Raw genomic sequence first — 23648 nt, forward strand, 5'->3', positions numbered from 1 at the left:
GTTACAGAGAAATGGTACGGCACTGTTTTATTTTGAAAAACGGATGTTTGATACACATTTCTTCTGTCAAATTTGCCGGTGGGAGCGCTTGTTTAATGGTGCTCCGTGCTCCCCGCCCACCAGTCACGCAGACATGCGGGAGAGGAAGTGAGAGCGGCGGTGCCGTTTGGACACATGAGAAGTGAAATCTCAATGTTTTTTTTGTTTTTTTTAAATGCTCAAAAATGGCAAGTTAAGGGTAAAGTTTGGCCCTATATCATGGTCGTAAAGAAAGGTAAAAAAAAAAATGGAGACAGAGCTGAAAATAAATTGTGTGTCTACCCTCAAACTTACTTTGTAGAATCGGAGAAGACACGATATTTGCCTTGTTTTCTGTCCTTGGGGCGTGTACTTGCTGATAACAATCTTTTGTTAAATCTTGTGTTGAAATTGTAAGTTGCTTCATAGAGATTAAAATTACAATTCAAGATATAAATAATTCAACTTGATAAAGTCATTTCCAGCTCAGTAGTGATGAACATCAGATATTTTTCAGCTCCTATCAGCTGGATGAAAGTCCTCATATTCACAGCTAGCAAACTCCGCCCAACCGCCACGTCAAAGCTCGAGCGAGAGCCCCTAAACAAGCGCACCCTATGATCACACTGACTGACTGTTGGTGAATGAGATAAACAAAGAGCCGGTGATTTTCAGGACAACAGTCAACGCTCTTCAACCTCCCCGGGAACATGGAAAGTGGTAGGTGGAGTGTCACTCTCTCCTGTTTCAATCGCAGTGGTTCGAGTCGCACACCGGCGGTGCAGTGCGTCTTTTAGCAGCTGAAGGATAACAGCTGAGCGAGCTAACGTGCTAAGTTAGCATTCATTGCGTTAGCATGCCAATTAGCTAGCTTGACTTCATCGTCGTTTTCTCAGCTTGGTTGACAGCTCGTGCTGACAAATTGTCAGGCTGGTAGCTACGTTTAAGAAAGCTAATACATTTTAACTTGCCCTTTAAACACCGTTGGCTACGGGAACTGGAAATGTTCACCTGCGGAGCCAGCTGGTTCAAAACTGACTTTTTAAACTCTTTTTTTTTTTTTTTAAGTGCCTTTGGTTCATTTGAATGGGCTTTGTGTAAAGAATCCCCTTGTCTTTACTTGACAAGGAAACAGTTTAATCTGTCTCACCTAAGTCTTCTTTAACAGGTTTAAACAGTTGTTTAATTTAGACGACCGCCACTGAACTCAGCTGAGTCCCCCCCCTCCCCTTTAAGGTTTTATAACTCACTTCCTGTCTAAAAGCAAGCCTTGGACTCGTATCTGAGAAGTGTTTTCTTATTTGTTTATTTGTTTTACCAAACGTACTCAGACTTCTTTTATCCAAAGTCTTATTTGGATATGAGAATAAGGAGTGTCTTATTAAGGAGTGACAATTATTATGCACAGTTTTACAATGACGTTATAACACGTGTCTATTTTGATTTCATTTCATATAGCATATCTTCAGTTTTAGACTATTCAAACTGTGGTCCAGCCCTTTGAACATGATGCTTGGCTAATGTATAAAAACCCAGTTGCATAATCACTGATGTGTGAACTTCAAACTCTAGGCACTATGCATGACTAGGCAATGTCCTTCTCAATATTTAATTGCTCTGCACTATTATTTGACAAAATTACAAACCACACAGGCTGGTTTGATTCTGTCAAAGTGTGTGTGTGCGCACCTCCTTACCCCCTCCAGCAGAACCAGACAAGCTTTCCAGTGTGTTCCTCTCACGGATGGAGCCAGATGAGCGAGACCAGCAAGCTCTGATCTGCCCTCAGCTCAGTCGGAGCCACTGATACTAATGCTGGAAAGCATTCTTGGTTTTTGTCCTTGTTTGCTACCGCTGCCCCTCCATTTTCCACATTACGTTCTTCTTTTTATTTATAATTTTTTAGCAGGGCTCCGGCTTTAATTGGTTTAATTAACTTTGATACGTTTCTCCCCACTGTAATCTCTGTTTACAGCATGGACAAATGGAAGCATCAGACTGCTGAAGTATTTGATAAAAGGATGGCGCTGTTGGTTTATGATTATTGATCTGGCATTTTCCGGTTATTATTGTGACATTGGAGCGCACGAGTGCTCGGAAGTCAGTTCCCAAATGGGAAGTTTGTTCATCTGAAGTGCACACATGCGTCATCGGAATTGTGAATGTAGAAAACTCCTCTTCTGAGCCATTACTATGCATTATACTGTGTAATAGATATCCAAAATTTCAATTTAATCCTTTCACTGTGGATCCCCCTGTTTTTTCTTTTTTTTTATTCTTCCCTTCAACCTTCTGTCTACCTCCTTTTGCTTCATGGTTGTTGTTTTTTGTTTTTTTTTCTTCTAAAGGTTTAAGTAAGGAGAAGGTATCCACCTTCATTAAGCGGCTGAAGGCTGAGCCACGTTACCTGTTGGCCCAGAATGTGTCAACCTGCATCGACCCGCTGGAGGTTTGTCTGCACCGGCAGACTGTCCAAGATACTGTGCACACCTTCCAGCACACTATCCCCACAGAGGGCAAGCCCGTCACCAACCAGAAAAACTCAGGTAGGACATCATGTTGTGCAGCCTCATTGATGGTCAGAAAACAATCTATCGGTGGAGATGTGAGCTCCTGGACCGACACACACAGATGTTTGACTCTTCTCACAGAAAAATATATGCTATATATATTCATGGCCTCGCAGCAGTGATGAGTGGTGTAGCTGGAATGATATGTTTGTGGATATTGTATGAGGTATGGAAGTTAGACTTGTCTCAAACACAACTCGGTCGTCCCAAGTAGGGAAAAAATGAACAAAATGAACCCCACAACCAATAAACGGACGCATCTCGAGTACAGCCCACATTTCAAAGTAGAATATAGTATTTAAACTCAAAAATGCATCTATCACCCCGCACAGATGGCTATTGTTTCTCCACGGAGACGTAAAACTCTTTCAGGTGGCCAACGCCTACAACTTAAAAGTGTCGCCAAGCTTTGCAGGATATTCACATGCCTTTGTTCGCCACCTCTGGGTTATTATTAAACTACGAGATCCGTTTCAATACACCAAAAACCTTGCCAGGCAAAAACAAGTGATTCCAGCCTTTCAGGTTTTGAACTGCTTTTGGATGTTTAAAGCGGTGCAGCTGTTGCCAAGTCCTTATTAACATTCATATTCTAATATATCTGTCTTGTTTTTGTTTTTTTTTACCCATTAATAGGGAGGTGTTGGATCTTCTCGTGCCTCAACGTCATGCGACTTCCCTTCATGAAGAAGTTCAACGTAGAGGAGTTTGAGTTTAGTCAGTCGTATCTCTTTTTCTGGGACAAGGTAACAGATAAAGTGTAACTGAAGCCGTGTTAATCATTGTGGGACTCCTGCCCATTGTTGCCGCTTTCTTTTTGTAGGTGTGAGTTTTGTGGCATTGTGGTGAATGGATGTTTTTGTTATTCTGCACCAATGCGCACGTGTGCGTGTGTGGATGAGAGTGGAAGCCTGCACGTTGGTGCAGTGTTATTATGCAGCACCCTAGTACTATACAGTCATTGTCCACCTAACCACCCCCCCCCCTTTGTGTGTTGGGGTCAGAGCTCTTCTAGGACTGACGTCACAGTGACGCCTCGTGGAACGTTTTCATCCCTTTTTCACGCTCTGGTTCTTTTTGTTTCTCCCAAATGTTTAGACACATGGGGTCCCACAATGGAAATGCGTTTTCTCTGAGGCCTGCAGGCATACAGACTCCCACAGAGCATAATAGTTTGAAGATGAAAACATGAATCAGGAGGTCTTAGAATACTGTTTCTTTTTAGCAAATCTGTTTTTACGCAACATCACTGGTATAGAATTGAAAGTCTCTATCTGTCCAAGTATTGAATAAAGTCTTGAGTCAAAAGGAGCCTCGTGAGCCTCGTGAAGTATTTCAGGTTTGAGGTGAGATGGCTGTTGTGGTGGTGCGCAGCATTGTCTGAATAGTAAGCATGCTCCTTCTGACAGTGGGCAAAGGAGTCATCCCCCTTGTTTTAGTAAATGAATAAAAAGGTATAAAGTGCTGGATAAAACATTAGGACACACCTACTCATTCGAAATTAATAGGTAGCTGTGCCCCAACTGCTGACTGGTACTTTATATCCTCTAATTCAGACTCTCAGACTGTCTGTTCCTCATTTTAGTAACTGAATTCTATCTCTAAATCTGCTTTCCATGTTAGATTACGTTATTTGGTGATTCACTTTCTCGGGTTACCGACCATGCCCATTGTGTTTTGTTTGTTTTGTCTACAGATCGAGCGTTGCTACTACTTCCTCCACGCCTGTGTGGAGACGGCACAGAGGAAGGAGCCAGTGGATGGCCGCCTGGTCCAGTTCCTCCTCTCCAATCCAACCAATGATGGAGGACAGTGGGACATGCTGGTCAATCTCATTGGTGAGTTCTTATCATAACGCATGACCGCAGCAGCACAGGGTTAATGTTTAATGACTGAATAAGCTCTGTAGTCGTTTGGCTTTAAAATGGCTTTGTTTGATTTTTAGACTGATGGAACTGAACTGTGGTTAGTTTAGTTTTAGCTGTCTGTCAGGATTGGGAGGGGGAAAAATAGAGTGAGAGAAACCATTTTATACTGTCTCCACTTTAGAAAAGTATGGCGTGATTCCAAAGAAATGTTTCCCTGAGTCACACAGCTCAGAGGCGTCACGCAGAATGAATGACATCCTCAATCATAAGGTACGTTTACACTTTTCTCTAAGTTCTCAATCAATCCAGCTCACTTGAGTCTTTCAGCACTAATTTATGTTTTTGGTTTTTTTTTGTCTCGGTTGGTTTCAGCTGAGGGAATACTGCCTAAGACTGAGGAACATGGTGGCCAGCGACGCTACGAAGGCCGATCTGTCTGACGCTATTGACGGCATGATAGAGGAGGCGAGTATGAAAGAAAACATCCTGTCTTTCTTCTGCTCATGTGGGTCATTATTGCCAGAACATTCTCGTGTAATTTCAAACTTTCTGATGAACTCGGGAATGAGATTTATGGTTCATGGAGGGGGGGGGGTGCACAATAAATGTGGTTCCTCTAAAACGACTGCAGTGCCCGCTGAGAGGAGGGGTCCCGTCAGATCACTTCTCAGGCCTTTTACTCAGTGGTTTCTGAGCTTGTGACCCATCCAGAATTGTTGAAATAAAAAGGATCTGCCTTTCTTGGAGATGTCCGCATGTGAGAATGAAACCTCTGAAAGGTATATTTAAATTTTTTCTCAGGTTTTTCCTCTAGATTAGACTATATGTACATGGAAGATGATCTCCCGCAGAGAAAGTAAAGGCGTCGGAATGTCTTGAACAGCTACTCGCACGGTTCACAGCATTGTGGTGTCAGACAAATTCAATCCCTCCTCCTGGGGATAAACTGGGAAAACTCACTCAGCTTTGCATATAGACACGTTAGGGCTGCACACAGCCACGATAAGGAAATGAATAAATCAAGATTTGGAAAACAGATTTCGGGACATTACTCGGATGGAAATGATTTAGTCTGATGTGGAACAGGCTGCGGATCTGTTGGAGCTGAATGTGGCAGCGTGGCCGACCTGTCGCAGCAACATAAACAAAAGCAGGCAGTAGAATGGGAACAATGCGTGTTTCTTCACCTGCCTCATTTTCCAGTGTGTCCCAACATGACAAGGGCACCAGTGGAAGGAAATGACAAAAGCACTGGCATTTCATATTGAGAAAGGTAAGGTAGGCTGCATTTGTTAACCGCCCCCCCATTCAAACTGCGTAGCTGTAGATATTTTGCAGAGGTAGCATCGCCCCAAAACACAAGGTTGTATTGTAGTGCCTTTGGAGAGGGTGTTGTTTTGCTCTTCTTACTGACTACCAGTGATGCTTTTTTGTTTTCAATGAAAAGAAGAAGAAAAAAAGCACAAATGCTCTCTTCTGTGTTGCTTTTTTAATGTATCGTATTTTCCGCACCATAAGGCGCACCTAAAAGCCTTAGATTTTCACAAAAAATGGCCGTGCGCTGATTCTAAAATCTGTCACAGATACCGCCATTTTGAATTTACCGCGGGGAGTGCCGAGCATTCATCGGGGCATTAAGCCCCCTCCGCATCACTCACCGCTCTCCCTTCGCGCCGCTCACCGCCACGTTCACTTTTGCCACGCCTCTTCGCTCTCGTACATTGGAAATGAATGGCAACTGGCCACTTCCGTCGCTCCTTTGCGTTCGTTGTGAATCGCCAGGGACCCGCCAGGGTCAGGCGGATCCCGGCCATTCACTCTGAATGGGGTGAAGATTGTATCGAGCTGGTACTTAGCGATTGAATCGTGTCATCATTCATGCTTTTGCCCATGTCCCAGTGAGTGCCTGTTCTTCAGTCTGAGATGGGTGATGCAGACCAATGTGCAGTTTATAAGTTTATAAGTGTAAAAACGACCGATGTTGTCCTTGACCGTCGGACCATTTCCCGCTGACACAGGGATGTAATACATGCACTACGTGTGCTGGCAGCGATAAACCAATCAGAGAACATTAGGTAATACGTACGCCTTATGATTAGGAGCGCCTTATGTATGGGTTAAGGACAGAAATAATTCCATAATTCAGGGTGAGCCTTATAGTGCGCAAAATACGGTAGTTTGAACTGCACTTGTGTGTAGTAAATGAATGAATTTATAAATAACTGAATAAATGCTATTCATGTAGGTTCATTGTCGGTAACGGTGTTGCCATTGATGGATTTGGATCGCCCACTTATCCGGTCACCGGCACACCATATAGTGCATTTTACATTCTTATTTCTCTTAATCACATCTTGGCTCCTCTAAGAGAACGTGAGAGAGATGCGAGGAATGATACGCCCTGTGTTTACCTCACTTCAGACACTTCTGTCTCCTCATCTCATTGAAATGTATGTAAGGGAATGGAAAAAAACTCAAACTCTGAGCTAAAACCCTCTAGTTTCGGGATAACGTGCAATGGTGACGCTGCTTTTTAGAAGCTGCTGAAATGCTGAATCGCAATTTTGACATTGTTCTGTTTTAACCAGAAGAGGGAGCTATGAAATAATATATAACTGAGAAGAGCAATATCTATCCAGACATGCTGCCCAAAATGAACCCGCATGTTTCCAGTGTTGGAGTGAATGCTTTCATGACTAAATGTTAAAGTAGGGTTGGTCCCATATTGTAGAATAACTGAAGCGATTAGGGAAATCTTTTTCTTTATTTTGTTTTGAGCTCTTTTGTCATTAAAAACGTAGACGGCCTTTATTCAAATAGTTTTGTCATTTTGCACCAACACCATAAACGGTTAATGTTACAGTTTTGCTATATGCACTGGCAACACTCTCAGAGACACGTCGGTAACTATCGGAGAGGGTGAACCATCGTGTGCTTTGCAGCAGAAAAAAAACAACAAAAAAAACATTTGTTTGCTGTCTGGAACTTCCCACAACCTGCCTTTGCCTGCAAGTCAATGATCACATTTTCTATTTTTCAGCTTTCTGCAGCTCCCCTTTTATTTTATGTTTTTTTTCCCTCTCATTATCAGATTTCTTTCTTTTTTAAATGGACAGTTGTTACACCCTGGCGTGCCAAGCCCAAAGCTTGCTGATCTTTGTGCGTTAGCTGCCCACACGTCATCTCTGAAGTGACTGTTTGAAACTCGACGATAGCGATCTTGTTTACGGAAAAAGGTTTAAGATACGATGCTGCACGGCTGTGACGTGTTCGCCTCCAACGCGAAAATACAACTTGCGCATGTGTTTGTGTGTAAACACAACCACGCACGGCGAGTGCAACACGTGCGCATTTATACGCTGAGTGAGGTCGTCGTGGCCTACAGTGTTTGTGTTTTTGTAGACTGGACAGTTTCTACAGTGTAGGAGTGAAGCTTAATTGACACTTCGTGTGTGTGTGTGTGTGTGTGTGTGTGTGTGTGTGTGTGTGTGTGTGTGCGCATGAGGGGCCAGTCAATCAGTCTCCCATTGACACAGTTGCACACAGCACATGGGTCTGGTTAAGCTGCCTTTGTTATCAGCTGCTTTTGTGTTGCTGACTAGTTGCTTGTTTAAACATTTGCTTGTATTTCACTGCATCTTTGTGGATGCCCGGTCATCACCCCCCCACAGACACGCACACACACTCAGAGGCATACGTTGTTCACTGCTGCAGACTGCTTGCGCCGTGCTGTGCTGTACGGCAGCGTTGGGGTGGGCGGCGCAGGGTTGTTGGCGTGTTTGTCCACCTGGAATTGGTTTGTTTTGTGAAAGACGTCCCTCTCACGGCTGATGGCGATTGAGGATTTTCTCTTGCCAAAAAAGATCGGTCGCCCCCGAAGCGAGCCAGATTGTTTGAGAGTTTTGTGACTAGTACATCTTCCATCATTCAGATTCGGACACCAGCAGCAGAAGGAAAAGTTCAATCTTTTAATGGATTTGTGTTTTTTCGACTCCTCTGTGTTGTCATCAAATGAAACGGAAGTTGTCAGTAATGCCACTGCATGTTTAAATCCACTTCAAACTTAATCCACTTACTTGGCTCACATGTTTTAAAGTTAATTACAGCCCCAAATCTGAAAAAGTACAGAAACACAAGTAAAAAGGAAATCCAGTGATTCTTCCATTTACTCTAACTTTGATTTCATTGCAGACATTATGAACCCAGCGTGTGTTTCTGTTTCGTCTTGTCAACTTCACTGAAATCGTTTACATATTGTATAAAACTTTAAATCCTTTTTGCATTTTAGGCCTGCAAAACATTCCAAAAAAAGTTGGGACAGAAAGTTTTTTTTTTTTTTTAAAGTCCTTTTTTTTGCAGAGTAAAGACTGAAGTGGCAGTTTAGAAGTGCTCGGCAAGGGTTTCCCACAGCGATCGCCCGACCCTGCGGTTATATCAGCTGTTGCTGGATGATTTTGGTTCGCTGACTGTAAGCTGTGTGGTCCTAAACATCGTGACAAACTGTCCCATTCTGACGTTTGACTTGTACATTTCCATTTTATCTCTGCAAACTACAACTTACACAACTGACATCTTATTAGAGCTTTTCAAGCCAGTTACTGATGCCAGCATCTAGTGGCCATCACGTCTCGCAGAAAGTGAAGTCTTGCGTTTTTCTCTCCTGTTTTCTTTCTTTTTTGGCAGAACGGGGCTGTAAACAGTTTGTTGCTGAAGTTTACAAACAAACGGGTGGTTTTTATCGGCCGTGAAATACATGTCCCCAAGTCCAAATTGTCTGCATCCTGGTTATTTGTACGCTTACATTCATCGTCTTTCTAAGGCTCCTGCAGGAGGGAAACTGGTGTTTCCTTTGCATGTTCACATGCGTGCTCCTCGGGATCAAAGAGCCGTGTCAGTCCTACTTCAGCGTGCGTCAAGGTGATGCTGTCCAACCTCCCAATGTGGCGGCTGTGATTGTGCCCTGGTCTTCATCATTCCAGCCTGACTCCCCATGACAGGCAACTGGGGTCAACATCTCTGCTTCCACTTACTGTACGTTTGATTTACATGAGCAGATTTGCGTGTCAAGAACCTATTTTTTATTCAATTTTTTTTTCTCTGTTAACACTGGACAGGCACGTTCCCTCAAATAAGGAGCATAACATTTATCTAAGAGTCTTGACAAAATAATCATGTCTGCTTTTACCGGCACCTGCAGTCCGAGGGGCCGAACCACTGCAGTGCATCACGACCGCTTGTCTTTTTAAACGGAAGGTGAGCTGTGTGTGCGACTGATGAAGCACAGCAGATTAGTTTCCATTTCAAAGCCCGTCTTTCTCTTTCATGCTCCGTTGGATGTGTTTCGGTGCTCCCCTTCACTCGCTTGTACAGACAAGTAGTCGGCACACGGGGGAGAAAAAAAAATGCGATCACTGGAAACCGTACATGTATGCAGTCCTCAGCACACGTGAAAAATACACAGATGGTATCCCTCACGCCACGGCTGTGGCCTTTCAATGCTCTATTGCGTCATGGAATCAGAAAAACTCTAGTTTTGGCTTTGAACACGCAGAGTGATTCTGAAGATGGGTCTAATTTGTACGGCTGCCCTCACCTCACAGAGGAGCTGAGGCTCGGTGCAGCGGGCCGACGAGTTGCTGTTCAAGGTGGGTGTTTGGAGCTGCAGAAATGGTCAGTTCTGAGTTTTCCTCTCACATTTCTTGCATTTCTCTGCACAGTTGTTGGGATTCAACAATGACCACATGTGTGGAACGTTTACAAAACATGGAAGTTTAATCAAAACCTCGCTCATTTTTATCCAAACTGTTTGCATGGTGTCATTTGCTTACACTCACAAGTCCAGCTTCTAGACAATAGTTCTAAATTGACTTCAGGGTCCAAACGAGGGGCATGTTTAACCTCAGTTTGGCATTCAGCTGGGTGAGAGGCACTGGAAGTTGGATGACTTGTGTGTGTTGGCCACTATATTTAAATTGTGCATTACACACATAAGCAAGACTTAAGACTTCTCTTGTTTCTATAAAGGTTCAGGAGTTTAGTTATTATTGTTGTAATCATTTCAACCTAGAAGCTGGTTTAAACTTGCGTTTAGTCTCATCCGTCTCTAAAAAGAACAAAACTTGCATTCAGGACATAGTGAGCCACTTTTATCCCCCATGTGTTTTTCTTTTGTTGTTGGTGTGACTATCTATAAATGATGTCATACGTTGCCTCTGACTTTTTGCGCTCTGTGTATGCGTTAGTCTCACTCAGGTGAAGTGTTTGTTTGGGTAATGTAAAAACAAATGAACGCTGGAGAGCAGATGCCATCGAACATTAGCCACAGTACCGTGCAGTTAGAGCAGTTCAGCGTTTGTACAAAGGCGTGGAAACTTTTCACTTCCTACAACGCCAGGAAAAAAAAAAAATAGCAGTGTTCTATAAATCTCATACACCAGTGTTTCACTCACAATGGAACCTCCAAAACATTAAAGTCTGACATTTAGCTATTTAATGAAAAATAGCAGCTCTTGAGGTTCATGTTATTGTGCTGAATGAGTTCTGGAAGTGCTCCTGAGCCCATGCAGTGGCTTCTGGGACGTAATCATGCTTGCGTTTAATGCAGTGACTCCTTAGAGACTGAAGATCCCGGCAATCACATTTTTCAGATAGAGATGTCTCCAGACTTTCTGAATCCTTGGAATATTCTATCATTGGTCATTAGTCTTAACAGTTTTGCGCAAGATTAGTTGTCCTTGTCCCAACTTTCGAGACGTGTTGCTGCCATCCAGTTAAAGATGAGCTAATATTTTTAATGCTAATATGTGTTGGGGCATCCGAAAGAAGGTTACCAGGAAGAGCCGAGCACTGATGGAAGTGAGGCGCACAAAAAGAGGGGAGAAAAAAAAGGAATGCATAGAAAAGGCCGGCGGTCATGGGACAGACAAGGGGATGGACACCTCGGTGTGCTGTCTTGCCCGTATGGCAGTCTAAACAAAGTAGCTGCACTGGGAACAAAGTAGTTCATGTTGACTCAGAGCGTGTGCGTATTTTTGTTTGTGTCTGTTCTTTTTTTGTGACTTTACGCATTGCTGTAACGAAGAAAGCGGTTGTTTGTTTTAGTTAGCCAGGCCTGAATTTACGCATTTTTGTGAGAGTTACTGGGCTCTTGTGTTGTGTTGGAGTCCACTTTACAAAAAAGAGGACTCTCTTCATTATGAAGGAGGCGTTCAATTTGTGTAAAGTAAGAGCGGGGAAACTAAAATCATCCAGTTCTGGCCAAAAAATACTTCCTTTTCAGCTCTAAATTTAATTTGTACGAAGATTAAAGTTTCTAGATTGGTCAATAAAAATTCTGCGTCAAATGGAAATCCGTCCTTTCTCACATTCAGATTTGAAACATTTAAAGTGTGTATTGCCATTGGTCCACACAATTGGAGAAACGCTCACTGTAGTGCAAACTGTGCTGGAGACTCACTGCACATCTGCTTTTTGGCAAATCAATGCATCGCTACGTATTTGCTCTCCTTTTTTTCTACCACCAACACCGGTCTGCTCTGCATCTTAATCCCTTAGTCCCGTTTTAATTGTATTTGATAGGAAAAGCATGTGCCGAGTCCCGGGAGAGGAAAGCGGAGGATGGGAGCAATGAAAAGCAAAAGGGGGGAAATTCCAGAGATAACTGTATTGGAAGTTAGAAGGGCCAGATTGACAGACAGCCCAGTCCAAACAACCCGATTTAGCCCACAGGAACTCGGTCTGAACTTCTGCACTGCAGGAAGACACACATGGTGGAGGGGGAACGGGTGTAAGTGTGTGGTTCGAAGAGACGGGAGGGATGAACTGTAAAGGAGGAAATACGTGGAAAATTGAAAGATTCGAGTGCTGATTGGTGAGTGTGTTCTGGGATGTATGCCGAGGTCGAAGAGTTCAATGAGCGCACATTGAGAATAAGAGAATGTAGCCAAAAAAACACAAATATTAATGCTCAGTTTAATTCCTTGAAGTCAATCAGTATGATGTACTTGCTGTCATGTACTTCAGTTTGGTACAAGAATTGATTTTCAGCCCGTCTGTAACCTTTGCAGGTGTTCCGAGTGGCCAGTGTTTGTCTAGGCAGTCCTTCTGAGACCATCTGTTGGGAGTACAGGGACAAGGATAAGAACTTCCATCGCATGGGACCTCTCACCCCACAAGAGTTCTACAAGGAACATGTAAAACCCCTATACAACATTCAGGACAAAGTATGTAACACCACAGATGAACTGCATTAACCTCCGTTAGAGACTCGCTAAAGTAGCTATTCAGTCTCTGAGCTTGTGCTGTGATTTCCCCGTCTTCAGATCTGCCTTGTAAATGACCCTCGACCACAAAACCCTTACGGGAAGCTGTACAGTGTCGAGTTCTTGGGGAACATGGTTGAAGGCCACAGCACTCTGTACAACAACCAGCCCATCCAGCTGCTCAAGAAGGCAGCAGCTGACTCTATTAAGGAGGGAGAGGTGGGTGGGAGCAAACGGCCATGACTGGAGACACACACATGCTTGAACTTTGCATCTTTGAACTTTGAAAAATCATAACTGTGGTTTGTTTTTCCACCTCTTTTAGGCTGTGTGGTTTGGCTGTGACGTCGGGAAGCATTTCCACGGCAAGCTGGGCATTAATGACATGAATGTGTGAGTATAAGTTAGGGATATCAAGCACAAAATGAGTTGATTGAAAACACCATTTGGGAAGACTATTTAGTTTTATGAAACTCTGAAAGGCTGACCAGGCCTTGTTGTGGCTTTAGATAAAAATTTCCGTCACTTGCACCAGAAAGGAACTGGAAGAAATGCATTTTTACACACATACGGGCTTTTGTTATAAAATGGCTTTGAAAAATTGTGACTCTCTCAGTACAAGATCAGTGTTGCTGTCGAAGCTGACCCCTCCTTTAAATCACATCTCTTGTCTTTATAAGGTGTCAGTGGCTGGATTTCTATTTAAGAACAAAGTACCGGTAACTCCTGAGGGATCTTTTGAAAAGCTGCAAAAAAAAAAAAAAAAAAAAAAAAGTCCAATGTTTACATTGACTTGTTTGAAGCCGATAAACAACGACGCATAGTTTCAGCAGAGGGTGACAGTACTGGCTGCACTGCAAGTGGTTGTAATTTAGTAGAGGTAGTAGTCAGAAACAAACCTTGAAGGGGAAAAAACAGCAACTGCGGGGGACATCCGCAAGAGAAAAAATGGTGAGGGCTCCTCTTCAGGGATTACTTTCATACCTGGGAATATCTGGGTTATTACATCATATCTGAGAAGGTAAGGTTAGTTTATTGCTTTCTGGTAACAGCTGGTGAGTGGCATCATTTTATTGGTTTTTGACAATTTGCAAAGTTGTTTCCATTCCCTCTAATGTTCAGTTAGTCTTCTTTGGAACAGGCTGTGCACCTCAGGTTGCCCATAAACTGAGCGTTTAAGCCTTTTTTTTTTTTATTTCTTTTTTTTTTTATGTCAATACAAGTTTCTTTTTTTTTTTTTAGTTTTTGCCATTTTCATTCACTCCTATTACATCACATATTCTGAAAGTGAATGAAAAACAACAATGGAAACCTAGTCTCTCCACAAAGGCAGCAAGCATTGTGTCTGTTCTTCAGGTGCCGGAGTAGCCGTGTCTGTGTTGCTGGCGCCAGCCTTAAATTTGCCCACTGAACCGAGCCGCATGGTGCCGAATGTCTGCTGAAGCTCATCTTTCAGACAGACCTGTTTTTGCGCCAGCAGATCATAATTGGAATGAGGCTGCCGGTTAATGTAGCTTAATTTCCACAGTTGTGCTCAAGATAGAGATGAAAGGTGGTGACCTGTCTTCGAGCTCATGTAACATCCCAGATATATGAAGGTTGTGCTTTTGGCTTGTTGTCAACACATCTCTTCCCCGGGCCAAACAAAAATGGATGACTGGAATGTAATTCAGTTACACGTGGAAGTATCAAAAAAGCTTTCTCTTGGCAGTCATACAAAGGTGAAATAAAGAGTTTAAACTTTGATCACTGTGTAACTTTCCTCTGGTTACTTGTGTGTGTGCAGGTTCAACCACGAGCTCGTGTTTGGAGTTTCGGTGAAGAACCTCTCAAAAGCAGAGAGGCTGATATATGGCGACTCTCTCATGACCCACGCTATGATCCTCACTGCTGTGACAGACAAGGTGCGCTCTCACAAACTGACACTGCAGGAATGTGACAAACTTGCACACACAGCACCAAGTGACCACCAAGAATACACACAGTCAGAGTTTCCCAGGGTTTTGCTGTGTGTTTACACTACTCTAATCTGCTGCAGTTTTTCATAATTCTGTCAATTTCCTCCCTTGTAAGTAACCCCAGCTGTCAGGACACTTTCTTTCCTCTCGTCTCTGATTCTTACTGTTATCTCCCCCTCGTCTGTCTGTTGCCGTCTCTCAGGATGGGAAAGAAGGCTTTGAAAAGTGGAGGGTGGAAAACTCCTGGGGCGACGACCGCGGAAACAAAGGTAAAACAACACTCTCTCCCCACAGAGGACCTACCGTGATTACTTTAATATGACACTGATTTTTGGACGATGACCTCGAGAACTCTTGCTTTCACCTTGAAGTGATCTTGAAATCATTTACATATTTTGGAACAAAGCCCTCGGGCCTGGTGATGAATCCTAATCCTCCTGTTTGTCTGTACTCAGTTAAGAACAGGATTAGACAGAGAGGTTTCTGTTATGGCTGAGCCACCTTAAGAAATGACGATCAAACCGATAAGAAAAAAGAAATTCGTCTTTTTGCAAAGGGAACCACACCCCCCCATCACACCCCAGACACTTGTATTACATCTTCAATGGATTACCTGCTCAAGTTCTGTTTTGCAGTCACATTTACAGATGGGAATTTTATTAATTGGGACACCGGAAGCATTTAGACTTGGAAGAAACCTCAGAATTGGGCCTGCTCTGAGGAAAACCACCGAGTCATTCGGATGTTCATTTATTTTTTTTCATCAGGAGCATCAAAACGATGAAAGAATGCAAAGATTTCTGTAGGACCTGTGGTCCAGCGGGGCACAGTATGACAGATCGTAGGTCATTGTTGCACCTCCTCACTAACGTGTACCTGTGACATACCTGTGGTCTCCGTTTTGTGATGAGGTCGATCCAGCTGAGAAAGCTGAAGCTGACGTGCTTCCTTTGAAAGTAGAAAAATCTCCTTAATATTTTGGAAAATGTCTCACTTAAATCTCATCATTTCTTTTATTCTTAAAATACCAAATTGTTCTTCCTTGCTCGGCATCCCCCTTTTTCTTTTTTTTTACCTGGATATGTCTTGATATTTTAGTTCTAGCCCCCACCCTCTCCCCCCGTGTTGCTGCTTTATTAATTTCTAATTGGCTGTGTCTTGTTTCATAAAGACGCTTTGGCACAGCTGATGTTATTGGGTCGTTTTTCTTTTTTTCTTTTTTCTTTTTTAGATTTGTTTGTTTTGTCTTCTTTTAACTCGATACCTCTGGGATTTGTTGCATAACATAGTTATTGAATGAGCTAATCCTTAAGACCGGAGAGACGTAGACAGAGATCACACGCTTTATTCAAAAGATGGATTACTACTATAGACTTCTGTCTCCTAACTTTCTGCAAGCAATTGCTCTTTTGTGTAATAGCCTCCATTTGGGCCCCTTCCTCATTAATGTCAAGACTTTTGTTGCTTTTTGCTGCAAATTTATGGCCAAGTGTTAACACACACGCAAATAAAGTACAGATTTGCCCCTGCAAGCAGCTGCAAGAACTCTATTCAAAAGCCCTCGTTTGTAATCTGAAATGATTCACTCTCGATCTGAAATGTGTCGTTCATTCATTATTTTCTCTTGTTAAGGAATGTTGGATTGCGCAACAGCGTTTAGTCACAGGTGGTTTTGAAGTTTAAGGAAAAGGTCAAAATGCCGCTTTGATTGGTTTTATCAAAGCCCGTGGACTCTATCGTGACTAAGATAATGGTTTATGGGATTTATAAATCACTGCTGATTCTGTTTTTTATTTACATGTCACACAGTGTCCCAATTTTTTTTGGAATGGGGATTGTGTTATTCCTTCTATCCTTTCATCATTGTGCCTCATCTTCCTCTGACCCTGCCCGCTTCTCATCCCCACCTCTGATCTCGACATTCCACTGCAAATTATTGGAGAGTATTTCAAGTCCGTCACGGATCGGCGGGAAACACACACATACAGCGGCGGATGGACACACAGAGGCACACAAACTCGCAATATTTTCTCCAGCTCACGAACCTTAGTAACTGTTGTGAAAACATGTGAAAACCCCACAGTCAAATGAAATGCGTTTCATGCATATCTTATTCCATAAACACCAGCAGATGGGAGACGGCCAGGGACCCCAGCCCGTCCGCAGCCAAATTAATAAAGTTTTAGAGAACAAAAGTTTGAGGAGTTGAGCTCTCTTGGGAATCCAGGGTCTTTGTTTGTTTGACAAGGGGCCGGGGGAGTTCAGAGAGATGAAACAGGACTGAGGATGGAGATGAAAAAGAAATGTACTTCTTGTCCAGATAGAATCAGAAGTAAAGAAAAAAACAAAAATATGTAGATTTTGAGGTTGGTTTTGGAAAAGAGTGGCAAAGAATGGAAAAAAAAACTGACTGTTAATCACAGAAAGAAGGAGCAGAGAGGGGGAAAGTGGAGTATATTTATGAGGTTTCAAAAGACCTAATGCCTCTCTATTGGCCTCTTGATTTTCCTCCTAACCCTGAAGAGGTCTCTCATGAGAGGTTTAACTTTCTGTTTTCTCCAGCTTTAAGCCCTCACAGTTGCTGTTATGGCTCTGCTCACTCCACAACTCACACCGTTTTAGACACATCCTTGGCAACATGTGATGGATTTATTTTCTGATTTTTGAAAGTACATTTGGCTGAGGCTGAGTCCCCCTAACATCCTGTGTGACCCACACATCCCTACCCAAACCCCTTTTCAGGGAAGTCTAAATGATATCTGGCCCAATTCAGGCCCAGTAGATCAGCCTCAGCACAGGGAGATTAGAACCACCTGCTTAATATTGTGGCTCCCCTTCCACCAAAGCAGCTCTGACCCTTTGGGACGTGGTCGCACAACCTTTGGGGATGTCCCGTGGTGTTGGCAACAGATCTTTTGGCTCTAGCAAGTAGTGGGGTGGAGGCTCTGTGGTTTGGGCTTTTTCCAGTGCATCCCACAGATGCTCTATTGGTCTGGGATTTGATGGTTTCACAGTCTCCAGAGTCTGGGAGAGAATACGCATTTGGTCTGTAACGATGTTTAGGTCGGTGATGCACTTCAGCGGAGCATCCTCTTGAATGGCATAATGGAACGTTTTCCAGCAAATCGCGTTGTAATGAGATTATCAATATTTGTATTATTTATTTCATGTGGCAGTCTTAAAGCTGTCCTCATTTGCCCTGTGAGTTACCTTCAGGTTCTTTGTTTCTTAATTACCTTGTCAAAAATGTTAATTTGCCCATAAAAAGGGGGATTTTATCTGTCAGTAGTCGCTTCTTCTGCACAAAAAGGATCAACCGCGAACACTTGATTTAAATTGAAAGAAAAAAAAGAGCAGGTTGTACAGATGGACAGGTGTGAAGGATACTGTGATGAGACATGACTGTAATCAGAAAGTTGTTAGTTTTGCAAATTACTGGGCCTGCAGTTTTCTAGCTGCACAAAGCTCCTTAGCTTTTCATTTCCTGGGAAGTGCATTGAGCTCTGACACTGTCCTGTGGCAAGGTGGAAATTATTTAAAACTCTGTCCAAGTCGAAATGAAATAAATGTTTTTGATTTAAAGAAATAAAAGCCACCCTCCTGATTCTGAAAACTTGGAATTTTTGGCTCAGCGAATATCTCTAAGCCGTTAATCTTGTTTTTGGAGTACAATCTTCTGTGCTGATGGATGAAGCCAACGCTGGCCACTTGAGGCTGGCTCTCTGAAGTGAGTCTTTTACTTTAGCTCTCCATGTAGAGTAAAAATGATTAGGTTCACAGCTTGTTACCAGAACCTTTATTTTTCCTGTTTGTGACGTCTTCGGTGGACTTTCACACGGCTGAAATGTTAAATTTGCTTTGTTTAGTGTGGGGTCTCTTTGAGTGACGGGCTGATGCAGTGACTGCCACCCTAAAACATGTGTGTTTGTGTTTTTTGCTGAAATCATTTTCCCAGAATGCATCTGAAAAATCCTCTGTTGTGAACTGCTTCTTAAACTGTAATGCAAGATGGCTGCTTCACACTCCTTTAGCCTACTCTACATCCATCTGGTCTGAGACAGGACAGTCAGTCTTTCCCTAAAAACAAATAACACCCAACAATAACACACATGCACCGTGCCACCCAACATGTGGGTTCCAGGAAGCTCACATCAGCCCGCAGTGAGAACCGGGCACCGTGCCATCGTAGATGTGCGTACTTGGACGAACATGGATACACAACACACACGCCATCCTGATACAATGTTTTGAGTTGTGGAGCGTTTTTGTGGTTACCCTGACGTCCTTGATAAGTCAAGTTGACAGTGAGTGTTTTCAACTTTGAGTACAAATGAAGAGCTGGAGAAAGAGGTGGTGCAGTATTGGGAAGCAGGAGAGTGAAGTAACTAGAATTCAGTCTAAGGTCTGGCTTCCAATTCAGGTTCAGCTTCCTGTATGTGTAAGGTAGATTTAAGGTAGATTTTAGGTAGATTTAAGTCAGTTTAATTTCACAGTAAACTTTCATAACCACTCCAGATTTGGACACTTTGCCCTTGTATAACTACAAAAGGAGAAAAGGAGAACCAGACAGGCTGATATAAGAAGTATTACGTGCTCGCTGTCAACCCTGAGGGGCGGGGGTCCTGCTGATCTGCCAATCTCCCATCCTTCTGCTCGTTGAAACAATAGAGTTTAGTGATAAAGTGCAGTTAAGAGCAATTAAAACATTTGCTTTGACAGATTCAGTTCTGCTGAATTGTTCTCCCTCTTTACTCCTCCCCTTGTAGTGAAAGAGGAGAAACCATAAATCAGTTTAATGCCATGACAAGTGACAAATTGATTTTGAACTCTTGCCTTTAGTCTTACTTTTTTAACAAAGCTGCTTAAAAGGTTGGACCGCTCTGTTGTGTGGAAAAAAAAAATAAAAAAATAAAAATCTGTGCATGGGACTATGTTGAGTGTTGCATAAGGTTCCCATAATAGATGCATTCTAACTGAGCTGTGCCCTGACAAAAGGTGATGGGCAAAGAGGTGATGGGCAAAAAAATCCTAAATGCTGAATGAAAAGATCATAACGCAACCAGTGACCATATTCAGTTAGATTTCAAAGTCATGTGTTTGGCTTCAAAGAGACATGATTACAGGCTATTGTCTCGCACCTACTGCACTGTGCAAGTCTTGAGCCACACCATGATTTCTTTATATATTGTCAGGAAAGTGGGAAATGTATATGGATAATAAAATGGGAGATGTGTATATATGTGGAGAGAGCACTGCTATCACTGGAGACTGCAATATGTTTATGCATTTAGCAGACACTTTTATCCAAAGCGACTTACAGGTAGGCAGATAGGGTAAGGGAGCCTTGCCCAAGGACCCCTACTGGAGGTAGTAGTACCTTTCATGCAGGGGATTTGAACCCAGGTCACCCACATGAATGGTGGCAATCTTACCACTACACTATCCAGTCCCTGGATAAAATCATCTCGAACTGAAGGTTTTTTTTGTCTGTCTCTGTAGGTTACCTCATCATGACAGACGACTGGTTCTCAGAGTACGTGTATGAGGTGGTGGTAGACAAGAAGTTCCTTACTCCTGATGTCCTTGAAGTGATGCAACAAGAGCCCGTCATACTTCCTGCCTGGGATCCAATGGGAGCATTGGCATAAACCCAGAAAGCAAGGCTTTAGCCTGAGCCTCTGGTCTAATCGACTCCGCCCTATTCTTCGGCTGCTTTTATCTTTCCAATGTTTCCCCCAACATCTCCTTCCAAAACAGCCTGTTCTAGGAAAATAATAAAGATTTTTTTCTTTTTTTACTGGACTGCCTGTGTTGTTGTTTTTTTTCTAGAAACGTATGCATGAGCATTGTACAAGTGATTTAATCTTCTCAGAAACGGAAAAGAACTTCCAGGAACATACTATCTTTTCATAGCTTCCTCTCCCTGCAAGAACACAATAGAAACCAGAACAGTGGCATTGAGGAGCAAGAGCACAAATGAGGTGTCTGTGTGTGTGTGTGTGTGTGATATATTTCATCTTGTGTCCTCTATTTGCCCCTCAGTTGGGTATCTAGAAGTGCTAAAAGCACAAAAAGGGTCACACTCTTCCAAACACAACAGCTATGTTGCTGTTTCAAGTGAAGGTTCAGCTGCTTCTTACTCCGCAATCATTCCTCAGACATTTGTACTCTTCCTGCTTTAAAACACTCCTGTCAGAGTAATGGGGACTTCTGACCTCCCAGCAGTTGGTCTTTCACTGAGTTATTGCTGCTCATCTGCTGCAGTCAAAAAATGCCTCATCAGCCTCATACACAGGCGTAAAGTGGATGTGAGGCGATGGTCAAGGCCGTCTTTACTGTGACATGTGAGTGTTTGGTTTGGTTTGCTAATGAAGCCGTCTTTCACTGCAGTTTCAGAGATATCTCAGCATTGTCCCTGCTGGAGACAAATTAGCTTTAGAGTGCTCCTTGAAATGAGAAAAAACATGCATTTTTCACCGTATGCTTTCACCTTCTGGCCTCTCTAGTGCCTGGCATTTCACTTGTCTATTTCTACAGCTCACCTTCTCCTTTATAGGTTCGATTCTGTCCAACTTCCATCAAGTTTTTCTCTCTTGTTTTCAATGGTTTATATAAAATAGAACGAGCACATGTGTGTTTATGCACATGTCAAGATTGCTGGATAAACAGAAAAACAGGGAAAAAAAAATTAGAACAGAATTAAAATATGACTGCTGTGAGCAGCCAGTGATAGTTTGGATGTACAGTACATGTGGACATTTTTATTAAAGTGGTTTGTTGGTTTGAAAGAACTAAGCATTTTACTATTATTACTGTTGTTATTATTAACAAGAAACGCCATTTTCAAGCATTCAGCACAAAGGGACCACTTTTCTAAAAACCATTAAAAAAACAATCTAAAAACCTTTTCGTGGTAAATTTGAATTTTTAACGGCCGACACAAAATAGCCAATCAGCTAAAGTAGCCAATCGGCTCCAACACTCAAGATTCAACAGATAAGTGGGCTAACTTGATAAAAAAGAGACTTTATGACATTTGTTTAGAAAAGCATTAGTGATAAGATACTGTGTTCAACTAATTCCTGAAGACAGGTTCGTGGGGCTTTCTTCAAAACACAACGTTTCCATCAGTATGCTGTCAGAGTTGAGCATAACAGGTTCAGTTTTATAGCTTTTATTAGCTCATTTGCGCTACCAGCTAGCTAATGGCAGGATATGCGGTGAACCCAATCTGGCTTAAAATACAGAAATGAGACATTGTTTAGTTTTTTACTTTTTTGTTTACAGATTTTTTTTTCTTTCTTGAGCGTGTGTAGAATAAAAAGTTCCTGAATTTCGGTAATGTGAAATAAGTTGGGAGGTAAATTAGTTAAATTTTTGAGGTGCTTTGAACTGACTTATCGTACTATTCACTTCACGAGAGAAAAGAAAAACAAGGGCCCAGAGTTCAGCGCACCCAGGAAATCATTTATTTATCTGTTAATGTGTTACAGGTGTGTAACAACTTTACCTGTGTATTCCTTTAGCTGCAGACATGGAGGCGTTCAAAAGTCTTGAGGGCAAGTGACGAATACACATGAGAAACATGACTGAAACTGGTAAGAAGGCCCTTTTGAAATGGGTTTGCCTTTCTTTTCCATGATAAACTATTAGTAATAATTTTAAATTATGTAAATTAGATAAATAGAAATAATAAGTCAATTTGTTGGGTTAAGATTTTCATGTATGATTGGTTTCTTGTATTTTTTAATTACTTCATTTCTTTATTTATTTTTTCATGTGTCCTTGTGCGTTTAGAAAACGAAAAAGTGTTACTTACGTTTCTTAGAAGGTAAACAAGCAGACCTAAAAGATCTTTCTGTTTGACAAGCATTTCCGTCTGTAAGGAGTTTTTTGTTTTCTCCTAGCCTATTTAAAGTATAATTGGCCCCCTTAAATTGTTGATAAATGACAATTTAAAGTCAGAATCATTTGTATTATTAATCGTATTACCTATTTACCCATCTTTGCTTTGCTTAAATTAATATCTGAGTGCACTTAGCATTCCAGAAGTGTACTTTCTATGCCGTGTGTGTGTGTGGGCTTGCAGTTTTAAAACCCCAAACAGCATTACTCAGTGTTGCGTCTCTGAAACGCAGCCTGGAAAGGCTTATTGTTGACATGTTTTCAGGTATGAGACGCTGAACAAAGTAGGACTGTGAACCTATGAACCCGTCCACCCAGGCTTACCACGTTCTGACGTCACAAATGGGTCTTATGATAGTTTCCATGTACCGGCTATTTGTGTCTGACAGGAAGAATTAGCCCATCATTGAACCATACAAAACCAGTCATCACACAACCGGTCTCATAATTGCCTTCCATTTTTCCTCTTTTCTCTCCATTCTCAGTTGTTTGTGTATACGTGAGTGTGTGTGCGGTTTGTGTGTGTTCCAGTGAGGATTAACCTAGTGTTCAGCTGATGCTGATTGGAATGACGTTCCACACTTGAGCGCAGGCTGAGGAGATTGGATGCTCCGTGTGTGTGTGAGAGAGGGACAAAGCAGGACACAGTGATTTTAACATCAACATGACTGCGTTTTTTTGTTTCTGCCCAGGATGGTGCCTTTTTTGTAATTCTTACATTCCCCCCCACCCACTCCCTACTTTTCATTCACACACACACATTGAAAACTCAGTAGGCTGACTGTACTACAGCTCCTGGCACGGTGCCATTTGGCACAGTCGGTTGCAGGTGGCTGTAAATGGGTTAGTTAGACCAGGACAAAGGCAGCCTGGGAGTTAAATAATCTCCCTCTGAAACTCTTATCTGTAAACTTTATTCTTGTTGAACTACATTTTGCAGCTTTATGTAATTAATTCATACATTTTGCATTACCTACCTCCGTTTGGCCCCTTTGTAAACATACATCAAAGATTCTTTAATTGGGGACAAGGCTCCTGTTATAAAGCTCAGCGAGTGTGTGTGAGTGG

The 23648-nt window shown here is 42.4% G+C and overlaps 1 protein-coding gene across 1 annotated transcript; it reads left to right on the forward strand.

The window, feature by feature from the left end:
- The first annotated feature begins 611 nt into the window (after window positions 1–611).
- On the forward strand, window positions 612–20472 carry blmh (bleomycin hydrolase). The gene is made up of 12 exons (XM_072392902.1): window positions 612–738; window positions 2367–2564; window positions 3225–3334; window positions 4285–4426; window positions 4638–4726; window positions 4829–4921; window positions 12523–12678; window positions 12778–12936; window positions 13043–13110; window positions 14504–14621; window positions 14878–14944; window positions 20175–20472. The coding sequence occupies exons 1-12, from the start codon at window positions 729–731 to the stop codon at window positions 20321–20323; spliced, it is 1359 nt and encodes a 452-aa protein (XP_072249003.1). The 5' UTR covers window positions 612–728; the 3' UTR covers window positions 20324–20472.
- The last annotated feature ends 3176 nt before the right edge of the window (window positions 20473–23648 follow it).

Source organism: Leuresthes tenuis, unplaced genomic scaffold (assembly GCF_036924035.1).
Source record: "Leuresthes tenuis unplaced genomic scaffold, fLeuTen1.0.hap1 SCAF_9, whole genome shotgun sequence".
NCBI lineage: Eukaryota > Metazoa > Chordata > Actinopteri > Atheriniformes > Atherinopsidae > Leuresthes > Leuresthes tenuis.

Coding starts and splice junctions, on each gene's coding strand:
- blmh (XM_072392902.1), top strand. Junction 12,679..12,777: donor TATACAACATTCAGGACAAA/GTATGTAACACC, acceptor CCCCGTCTTCAG/ATCTGCCTTGTAAATGACCC. Junction 13,111..14,503: donor GGCATTAATGACATGAATGT/GTGAGTATAAGT, acceptor GTGTGTGTGCAG/GTTCAACCACGAGCTCGTGT.